Source organism: Bombina bombina, chromosome 4 (genome assembly GCF_027579735.1).
Source record: "Bombina bombina isolate aBomBom1 chromosome 4, aBomBom1.pri, whole genome shotgun sequence".
Classification (NCBI taxonomy): Eukaryota; Metazoa; Chordata; class Amphibia; order Anura; family Bombinatoridae; genus Bombina; species Bombina bombina.
In genome coordinates this window covers 875,430,231-875,441,942 of record NC_069502.1, presented here as the reverse complement: position 1 = coordinate 875,441,942, position 11,712 = coordinate 875,430,231, and the positions used below count along the sequence as shown (strand labels likewise).

Genomic DNA, 11,712 nt, shown 5'->3' with positions numbered 1-11,712 from the left:
AACCTCATTATTTGTCTATTTACACAAGCCCTCCTTTATCTTTTTACTGTTTACCCAAAGGCCAGTAGGTAAAGAAAACAATGAAGAATTAACATTTTAATGTCTCTATCATAGACACAAACTGAGTGCATTATTTTATCTATACCTTTTTGTTTACATGTTTTTTTTTGTAACCAGATCTTAAAAGGGACATTATACACGAGATTTTTCTTGCATAAATGTTTTGTAGATGATCAATTTATATAGCAGGTTTTTTTTATAGTATAGTTTTGCTTATTTTTAAAAAACATTGCACTGACTTTCTGACTCCTAACCAAGCCCAACTTTGTAGAAGTATACTGATGTATACCTACTCCAGCTTGCTCCTGTTTGTGTTGAGTCTTTTCATATGCAGAGGAAGGGGGGGGGGGAGTGTCTTCTCTTGTTGGTATAAAACCACTTTCAGTGGGTGTTCCAGCTAACCTTTTCAACAGAGTTTAACTGGGAGCTTCTAAGTAAGTTTTTAAATGGTTTCATACTGAATTTTTATATCAGTATCTGTGCATATTATTCTTTATAGTAGTGTCTATTACATGCAGTTATATGAAAATTGGTGTACACTGCTCCTTTAAGTTCAGAAATGTTTAGTATAGGTGGGGAAACAATAGGCAAAATCAGCTATTTCGAACTAGAAAAAGGATAAAAGCTATTTGTACAAAATTTAAAAACACTCAAGTAGGTAAAATGGATAATTGGGAAAACATTAAAGGGGGGATTATTAGTGTACACTGTACCTTTAAGGAGTCATACTCTGATCTTCCAGATTTCTTTTAATATGAATTTTCTTATGATTATTAAGATCTGTTTTCCGAGAATAACATTTCCCACATTGAGAACACAGAAAACCTTTTTCCCCTGTATGCATTTTCTTATGCTTTTTAAGAGTATCTTTCCGAGTAAAACATTTTCCACATTCAGAACATGAAAATGCTTTCTCACCTGTATGAGTTGTCTGATGCTTAATAAGATGGTGTTTGCTAGCAAAACATTTGCTACATTCAAAACATGAAAATGCTTTTTCACCTGTATGAGTTTTCTGATGCGAAATAAGATGTGGCTTCTGAGCAAAACATTTCCCACATTCAGAACATAAATATGCTTTCTCTCCTGTATGAATTTTCTGATGCTTAACAAGAGTTGATTTCTCAGTAAAACATTTCCCACAATTAGAACACGAAAATGCTTTCTCTCCTGTATGAATTTTCTCATGCTTAATAAGATTTCCTTTCTCAGTGAAACCTTTCCCACAATTAGAACATAAAAATGCTTTCTCTCCTGAATGAATTTTCTGATGTTTAGTAAGCTTTGAATTCTCAGTAAAACATTTTCCACAGTCAGAACATGAAAATGCTTTCTGTCGTGAATGATTTTTCTGATGTCGACTAAGACTTAATTTCTCAGTAAAACATTTTCCACAGTCAGAACATGAAAATGCTTTCTTCCCTGTATGACTTTTCTGATGACTAATAAGATTTGATTTATCAGTAAAACATTTTCCACAGTCAGAACATGAAAATGCTTTCTGTCCTGAATGAATTTTCTGATGTCTACTAAGACATAATTTCTCAGTAAAACATTTTCCACAGTCAGAACATGAAATTGCTTTCTTCCCTGTATGACTTTTCTGAGGTCTTAAAATATTTGATTTCCCGGTAAAACCTTCCCGATATTCAGAGCATACATTTTCCACACAGCTTCTTTGATTTTGAAGAAGATTGACACAAGTATCTGTACTTTCACCATGACTAGGATTACTGCAGTTTTTAAATTCACCTGTGGATAAGAAATATAATGGGATTAATGTTAATTATTAATTACATTATTATATATTTGAGGACATTTTAACTGTTCTTAATGAATGACTACCACAAGAGAATGGGGCACGCTATGAGCCTTACACCTTTCCACAGCTCCATGCTACGGTTTAAGGGCAGTTTGCTAGACATTAAGTAATATTTTTTATTTATTTATTTTATAGCTAGCATTAAAAAAAGAATCATATTAACAAATACTATATTTTTATAAGATCTCCGATACAAATATTGTACAGCTGTAACAATACACATAAGAATCACTTACCAACCACCATCCTATTATTTGCAAAAAAAACAACAAAAAAATAACCTAAAAGCTATATACAATTAAGATTAAAAAACTCCTTCTTTTGTAAATCTGCTAATAGTATAGTTTTACTAAATGTGTTTAAAATATAATGTGCTTTGTTTACTTAAAACTTTCAAAAGGGACAGTCTAGTCAAAATTAAACTTCCATGATTCAGATAGGACATGCAATTTTAAACAACTTTTTACTTTTATAATCAAATTTGCTTTGTTCTCTTGGTATTTTTAGTTGAAATCTTAACTTGGGTAGGCTCATATGCTAATTTCTCAGCCCTTGAAGGCCACTTCTTATCTGAATGCATTTGACAGTTTTTCACAGCTAGAGGGCATAAGTTCATGTGTGCTATATAGATAACAGTGTGCTCACGCACGTGGAGTTATTTAAGAGTTAGCAGTAAATGCCTGAAATGCAAGTCAATAGATAATAAACAGTCATGTGATAAGGGGGTTATCAGAAGAGACTTAGATACAAGGTAATCATAGAGATAAAAAGTATATTAATAGAACGATGTTGGTTATGCATAACTGGGGAATGGGTAATAGAGGGATTATCAATCTTTTTAAAATAACAATTCTGGAGTTGACTGTCCCTTTAAATAGCAAACTCGGCAAAACAAAAAAAGTTTTCAAGTCTATTTAAAGTATAATTTATCAGTGTCCAAGCCGCAGGCATGTCAAGTCGCAAAGATTTGTAGCTCCGACTAAACTTTAAATATACAACCGAATACCCTTCATTAAGTGCATCAATCTACCACAAGCATTGGCATATTCAATGAAGGGAAGACTCGGAGCTTGACAAACTTATCTATCATGTATTCCGATACACAGAACACTGGCACTGGACTACCTAAGTTTGAAAGAGGCCTAAAACACCTTGTCGAAACCCCCCCCCAAATAAGGAATTGGCCGGGTAGAGCAGCTCTTGGTCTGCTGTACGCTCTATGCCCAGGCACTCTGCCTGATCTAGCACAAGCTAATAAGAATTTAAGGACACAGTACAACGCAATTAAGTCTGCTGTTGTGGCGCTTCTACAATCCATAGCAAATACAATGGCTAGCCATTTTAACTTCCTCATGGAGCTTATGGAAGCGGAGAAGGCCAACTTTTGTGACAAAGCAAAGAGTTGTAGATTGGCTGTACTTACAACTAGGTCACTCAATACAACAACAGAGGTCCCAGATGAGCCTCCCTCACTGGTTAATCTATTGGTTGATTGTGGAGAGAGATTCCCTGAGGTTGCTTGGCCTAAAGTTTCACTTTATTCAGGAGCGGGCTTTATCATGGTGCCCGCAATTGAAGGGCCGAAACAGGGCCTTCTGGCGATGCGGCAGGTCCTGCGTGAAATGTGTGAGCTCCATTCATTATATAGACCTATCAATTCAATCGCATGGCAAATATTTGGGAGCAACTGATGCCTCATCTGTTAACTGGTCTGTAAAACTGGTCTGTAAAGCCCTGCGGAATCTTTTGGCGCTCTACAAATAACCGATAATAATAATAATAAAATGCACATTGGGGACTTTGTCTACACTTACAATGTCAGACGACTCTCCCCTCTTACATCACCTAGCAACTGATTGTTTCATGGGACAGAGCATCTGGAGAGACTCATTAACTCACGCTTGGGGTATGCCGCTCCTGCTGTACAGTTCGGAAGAGACTCCCCATATATTTGGCAAAGATTTACCATCTGTGATCTCAGAGGGTCGTCTAAGAGTCACTGGTCGGTATCCTAGCTCTCCAAGAGTGGACTACTTACCTGGAAGCCTTTGTTATCCTAAGTCTGGTGTCGGCTAGTAGTAAACACGCTATCCGGATTGTTGGCGGATCTACGGCAGGCATATTTTTTTCCTTTATAACACTCATGTACTGCTTTATCAAGCCGCTTCCATGATATATACCCAGATTTATGGTTCATAGATTTCAATCGTCTTACCACAGCCTACGCATTGTGGTTTCTGTGTATATTATTAATTAAAGGGACAGTCAACCATAGAATTGTTATTGTTTTAAAAGATAAATAATCCCTTTATTACTCATTCCCCAGTTTTGCATAACCCACACAGTTATATTAATGTACTTTTTACCTTTGTGATTACCTTGTATCTAGAAACCTTCTTCCAGCCCCCTGATCACATGACTGTGACTGTTTATTATCTATTGTCTTAAATTTAGCATTGTATTGTGCTAGATCTTAAATAACTTTCTGTGCCTGAACACAGTGTTATCTATATAGCCCACGTGTACTTTCTGTCTCTTTGTGTTGAAAAGAGATTTAAAAAGCCTGAGATAAGAGGCAGCCCTCAAAGGCTTAGAAATTAGCATATGAGCCTACCTATGTTTAGTTTAAACTAAGAATACCAAGAGAAAAAAGCAAATTTGATGATAAAAGTAAATTGGAAAGTCAATTAAAATTAAAAGTCCTATCTGAATAATGAAAGTTTAATTTATACTTGACTGTCCCTTTAAGCCCAAAAGTCATCTAAATGTTATAGAGAACCCTCTTCTTTACCTAGAGTGCTGAACATGATATCCTACATTATCCTTAGAAAACAGATATTCAGGGGGATCATCGTATTCATGTGGGTATAAGATAAGTTTTACATATATTTAATGCTCTTTTATTCATACAAATCCTTGATAATTGGTTTTTGTTCTACTTCTCATTTTGTGCCCTGGGTGTACTATTTGTCTTACTAATACCCTAAAGTGTTGAAACTTATTACAACATCACTTAGTTTTTACTAAGTCTGGTGTTCTTATTTAGTTATATCTCTTACAATTGTATTATTCTACGATGGTTTCTGAGTTGAGTCCTACAATAACTCAAAAGTGGTTTTCTCATATTTCCTGCCTTCTTAGAATTTTTTTTCACTGTTAATAAAGGGTTCAAGATGGACCTACTGTGCAATTAATGGAAGGTATAAGTAAATTGTGGTCTCATTAGCTTTGAACACAGGTTTAAATACACTTAATTTAACCACAACGTAAACATTAAAGGTTCCATTAAGAGGTACTACAAGACTATAACAAATTTATCACACTAAAAGCTTAAGTTTTAGTTACTTCATCTTAGAGTTCATGATGCTAGTTAAATTTTATTATCATTGGTCCAAGAGTGACCGTATATATAATTTGAGTTCCTCCCCCATGCCCTATATCCTCATGGGAGTCCAAGAGTGGCCTCACGCAGCTTGGGAGGTATTTTTACTCCACAGAAAATGAGATTTCAAAGTATTAAGTTAATTTACATAGTAATTGTCAGTGATTTGACATGATTATATAACTAAAAGATAAAGGTTTGGAAAACTTGTAATTGAAAATTGTATTACATACTAATACATAGACATAGATTGTCATAAAAAGGTGCATCTATTAGTTACTCACCTAACGCTATATTCCAAGAAATTGTTTGCATTTAATACCATTGCCTTTGAAAGCTTACAAACATGTTATATAACGACTTTTTCATATCAGCCTAAATATGCTATGTATTTTCCATGTTGTTGTAAATGGACATAAAGTTATATTATGTATCTGCCAAAAATCTCAATTTTTTTTTTTAAAAGATTTAAAAAAAAATAAAAAATTTTTTATTTATCACACAATATCTTTCATTAACCATTTGGTGATATAGATTTATGTTAAATTACAAGAGAAAAAAAGAAAGAAAGAAAGAAAGAAAAGAAAGAGAGAGACAGAGATTAAAAAGTCATAAGCCGGCCGGCTAAAGCTAAACACAACATTGTAAAGACTAAGCATGCGTTGAAAGGAATATTGGAGCCACAAAAGTATAAATGTGACAGTCCAGAAAAGATCGTTAGTTAAACAAGACCTGGCACTCAAGTGTCATATGACACGCTACGGTTTGCGATCCGGCTCCTCGGTTGCAAGGGTAGATGTAACTGTCTTGTATCTCAGAATATAAACAAGGTGGCTCCAAAGTAAATCAGTTTATACAGTGGTTAGTTGAAAATGGTATATAGTTTAATGTGCATAAATACAGAGGCTATATGGGGCGCAAGAGTAGAACAAGCCTTACCTGACCTCAGATGACTTTATCCGCTATGTGGATAGAAATATTAAATACCTCTTCCTTCATGCGGTGTTCCGATGTGGGTAGGTCGGCGTCTTCACTTGCTATTTGAAATCCCTGCCTTGTAGATGCAGCGTAGCAGCTCACAGCTGTGTTGGATCAGGTCAGATGTAAAGATCATAGGTGTTGTCACTATTTGTAGTTTCCATTTGATGACTAAAAATGCCCCATAGTCCTTTCAACGCATGCTTAGTCTTTACAATGTTGTCTTTAGCTTTAGCCGGCCGGCTTATGACCTTTTAAGCTCTTGACAGCATATCTACATGCAGTTAGTTGTTTTGATTGTGCTGGATTTTTAATGATTGTGTGTTTTCTTTTTGTGTGTTTGTGTCATATGCTCTTTGGTGGGGGACTGACTTCCACTTCTGCTCCCTATATGTTCCCTTTTTTTGTAATAAAGCGCAGTACCTCATGTGTGCAGCCTTAGTCCTTCTTTAACAATTACTTGTGGTAATTGTTCTCCCTTTGTAATTTTTATTGAGGAATATTAAGAGGCATACAATATTCATAAAAACAAATTCTTGCATTGCATGTCACGTACAGTAAGATTTAGTGTTACAAGAGTGAGAAAACAAACACAGAAAATAAACGCAAGTGTAACAATTTACATATCATGCAACCATGAGATACATAGAATGCCAAATATTGAAATGCCTTTTAAATAAAATCCTAGGCCGCTCTTGGACCATCACGAGCATTTAAGATAAAAGAAGGCATGTACAAACAAAAGAGACCACTTGTGGGTCTCGGTGGTAAACCTCAATTTTTTTTTTTATAATTTTGTCTCATACAAATTTGAAAAGTGTGTAAATTAAGTAAGGTGCTAAAGGGATAGTAGTATTACGTGCATATATATGTTTGGGCAATCCTGCATAGATTGAGAAAAAAAAATAATGCTGAGTATAATGGTAACCTGCAAGATTTAGCTAGAAAGGAGGGTATGTAGAGTGCGGTATATGTGAGAAAAACCGCGTAGTCAGTCCTCCCACTTAAGGAAGGCACATTAAGTGGAGTGGGGGGGAGGAGGTGATGAGTTACCTACGAGAAGTAGATATGAGATGTCAGCTTGTTTTCTAAGTTTGCCAAACAGACGCACAGGAAATAGGTTGTAATTGGGCTAACTACCAAAAGTGATTATTTAAACTAGGTGGATAAAAGTTAACATGACTCTAATTGAGGTCTCAAGAGCATGTGGGAAACTAGGGGAGAAGTAAATAGAGGTTAGCTACTCATGATAGTAGCGCTGCATTATGAGTGTTGTAAGTGTATAGATCCCAAATGATGGGAATGTTAATGCAGGGCCAGCCTGCAACAGGGACATACTAGGAGTATTGAATTGGTGTTGTACTTCATATTGTAGTTGGGCGTGATTTAGATATGTATACTGATCAATATGTTAACAGCTAACAGACAAAAAATAGAGGATAATATTATTCCACGCCGAGATTGATATCCATCTAGGACGAGGAGGAGAACAAAACTTACTATAGGCAGGCTCAAACCTGTTAGGTATTAATATTAGTAGCTAGTTATCTAAGGGGGATCTTGCCCTTAAAAATAAGTGAACAGGGAAGCGTCTCCTCACCCCAAAAAATTACACACTGGGACTAAAGAGATAATGAGATTCACAGAAATATAAAATGCAGATGTTATAAGGGGAAGATTTCTATAGGGAGAGCAAGCGCTAAAGCAGCCGAAAAAAAAACAAAAAAAAAACCATTTGTGTGCTTCTGCCGCCTAGGCACGGGCCCTATGCCCCGCAACAGGCGCACACCTTTTATATACTGTCCCCCACATTTAAATGTACCTCAGATGTGGGAGATGTTTAGGGCGGTATAATAGAGATGGGTAAGGGGTAAATAGAGTAAAAGAGCCATTTTTCAAAAGTTATAAAACATAAACAGCTTAGTCTGCTTTCAAACAGTTCAGAGGGAGCATGTAGCCAAACAAAAGTTAAATAAGGAATGTTAGTGTTAGCAAGGCATCTATCCCATATATGTATCCTATTACTTCACTTGAAAAACAAGATATGTTTGTAGATAAATAGTGTCTCAGTTTGTATTGTTGATGCTAAGGAAGCCCAGGAATAATAGGACCCTTGAAAGTAAATAGGTAAATAACACTTTAAAGTAAAGACAGAATACTAAAACAGATTATACATTCTAGCATGCGTGCCCAGGAGAAAAAGTGCTGTGAGATCTTGTAATTGAGATAGCATCAAAAGTCAAATAGTAACATATAGGGAGAGTACTATTGTTGATCACTAGAACCAAAGCTATAAGTTCCCCTGTTTGGAATAAATAGACTAAACTAATAAGATCTACTTTAACTGATTTTCCAATCTAACTTAAGTATCCTAAAAATATGTGTATACCGATATAAACATTTTGACAACCTTAGTGTAGATTCCTACTTAGTCCCTAGATCTGGTAAGAAATGTCCTATCTATATATTGATATTATGGGGCCTGAGTAGACAGTTTAAATAAATAGACTGGTATAAGCATTCAAAACAATAGGGACGCAACAATTAGGACAGGTTGTATATAAAGAATATTATCATGGGATATAAAACTATATCTAAAATATAGACTCAGATTAACATATTATATAGGTATAGAAAATATCATATGTAAGATGGCTAGAACAGTAAACAACATAGCAGATATCTGTGGCGCAGAACTATGTATAAACAAACATGAACACTTGGGATTTGTACATACATGAAAATTAGCATAATGATTATAAAGAGGAACATCAAAGCTCATTTGTTGTGATCTCACAACTATAATGAGCTGGAGAGCCAAACAATTACTATACTTTAGATGCGTTAGTCCCGGCACTTAGGCCGACAGAGAGCACGGGCAAACACAGATCGTCAGGCAATCAAGGACTTTATCAAAGTTTGATAGGCAGTTCTCCAAACCTGGTCCTTAAATGGCCAGTGTCGGTAGGAACAGGTAGAGTCTTCAACCAATGCCAGATTTGGAGCTAGGCAGCGTAGGGAGTATGATCACTGGCCAGACTACCTCAATTGTGCTTAGAAAGTCCCAGCTGTTCTGAGCCGGTTTCCCAGTAAGTACAGTCTTTCGTGTTGTCTTGCGTTTGGTCCCGATATCTGTAAGACAAACATTCCTCCTGACTCCTTGTCGCTCACTGTTATTGGGCTCCCAAGTTATGTTTGCTGGTTTATTCTTCTTTGTCTGTGAATGGCTCCGGTCTTGCTCCCGGAACCCAACCGTTGTCTTGCTAGTTTGGGCAATGTTTGGAGTGTGCAAGTGCGTGCCTGGGATACATAGAAGAGATGGCAGATCAGCCACTAAACCGACATCATCCAGCTGCTGTCCATACAGACTGTCAGGCTGTTCTGTAGGGGCTTGCATAAACATCCCGGCATGTACGTCTCTCTGTTTCCCAGGCGGTTCCTCTGTAGCGTATACGTCCATGTTCAGTAAGAAAGTGTGATCATCAGGGCTTGAAGGATCCATGATCGGTAACTGACTTGGTAGGAGTTTATTCAGCTTTTCAAAGACAATCTCTAAATCCCGTTTTAGTTCTCCAAAATGGTCAGCCAAGAGTCGTGTCATCTCTGACTCCCATCTGTTCAAAGCCTCCATTATGCTGTGCGGGTAGTTGAGATCTGCTATTGTGTGAACTTTAAGTCCAGCTGGTGCGAGTAGTAACAGGCTAACTATAACTATGGTGTTACAGCCATATCACAAGTGAATCCGAGTTATCAGTCGACAGCGTTGTCACAAGATAGCCAGTTGAAAGGAGCGTTTGTATGCCAAGATGGCGATTCGCGCCTCTGCTGTAATCTATGTATCATAGATTTCAGTGTCTTTTCTTTCTGTATCAACGCTGCATGTGAATGCCTTTGCTTGTTAGTCATCAGTATTAACTAAGCTATCTGCTAAAATCATAAAATAACTTGGTTATGAGGCAAAAAATGTCATTTTAAACAAAAAGTGTTCAGGAGCTCTTGCTATGTGCGACTGATCTCCATTGTTCTCCCTTTTTTAAGTTTTAAGTATCTATTTTGGGACTGCTAGCACCTTTGATAGCGCATTAGAGGTTTACAGGTGCATCTCTTTTTTTACTATTTTTCTGTACTATTCCCTTTAGGCAGTTAGTAATGTTACACTGCTATATGTAAGAGTGCACTGTTTTTCTAATTACAAATATATACCTTTTGAACCTTTAGGGAGCGGGATTGTGACTCTGGCTTTTAAATTCTCTGATGATAGGTGGGAAACTATCCAGCCAGTCATTAATATTGATGAGAAAAGTAGCAATGTATTTTAAGCCTTTAAAGATTATTAAAAAAAAGGCAATTAAAGAGTAAAGGGAATTAGTCAGTCTGCAGAATTATGTAAAAGATGACCTGATCCCCACGGGACTCAGAATTAGGTTGGATCCAGGGATTAGTTTGAGAGGGGAGGAAGCAAACAATGAGTTTAGCCAAAAATGGAATGCAATCCTCACTAGGTGCACATTAGAATTAATGCAATTGATGATTGATGAAGTTGAATAAAGGCTAGAACAGTGCAAAATAGAAACAACTGCAATGTATGATAAAGATCTATATGCATTAGATCCAGCATTTGAAAAACTTAATAAAGGTATGCAGAAAAGCTAAGAAAAATTGTAAAGCAAGATTAAATTTAGAAAAAGACGCAAAATGGTGAGAGACCAAGATGACTTTAAAAACAGAAATATATATGTATATAAAATTAATAACACAATACGACTCTCATATAATTTGGGTACTGATAATTCTGATTTAGAATCAGACACCCAACCTCAAAATATCAGAGAAACCCTCCAGACCAGCGTCCCTTTAGGAGGAAGACAATGCGGGGGGGGGGGGGGGGGACGAGGGGCAGGTGGACCATCTTACAGCAGACAGAGACAGAGGGGACGAGGAGGGAATATACAGGAACAACCAAGTGAATCGTATGGTGACGAGGAATCAAAAGAGTTAAAACCTTTGTTAAACTTCCCAGATAATAAAGTAGAAGATGACAGTACACTAACAGGAATTAATCTGTCATCAGCAAATCTAAATTTAGCTCATTTGAATTTACTTAAAAACATAAATTATGCTTACCAGATAATTTCATTAACTTCTGTATAAGGAGAGTCCACGGCATCATTCCTTACTTTTGGGAAATACTGAACCTGGCCACCAGGAGGAGGCAAAGACACCCCAGCCAAAGGCTTAAATACCTCTCCCACTTCCCCTATCCACCAGTCATTTTGCCGAGGGAACAAGGAACAGTAGGAGAAATATCAGGGTATAAATGGTGCGCGAACCACATCCAAATTATGAAGCAAACGTTCCTTCGAAGAAGAAGGATTGGGACACAAGGAAGGAACCACAATCTCTTGATTGATGTTGCGGTCTGACACGACCTTAGGAAGAAACCCTAACTTAGTAAGTAGGATAGCCTTAT

The 11,712-nt window shown here is 36.7% G+C and overlaps 1 protein-coding gene across 2 annotated transcripts in view; it reads right to left on the bottom strand.

Moving 5' to 3' along the window:
- LOC128657395 (zinc finger protein OZF-like) overlaps positions 1-11,712 on the bottom strand; it is a 227,495-nt gene that overhangs the window by 310 nt on the left and 215,473 nt on the right. For both annotated transcript variants that reach the window (XM_053711726.1, XM_053711727.1), the window contains one exon: positions 1-1,812. This exon is cut by the window's left edge and continues 310 nt beyond it. In XM_053711726.1, the coding sequence (XP_053567701.1) occupies positions 776-1,812 (1,037 nt within the window). In that variant the 3' untranslated portion in view covers positions 1-775. The remainder of the gene's footprint in view (positions 1,813-11,712) is intronic.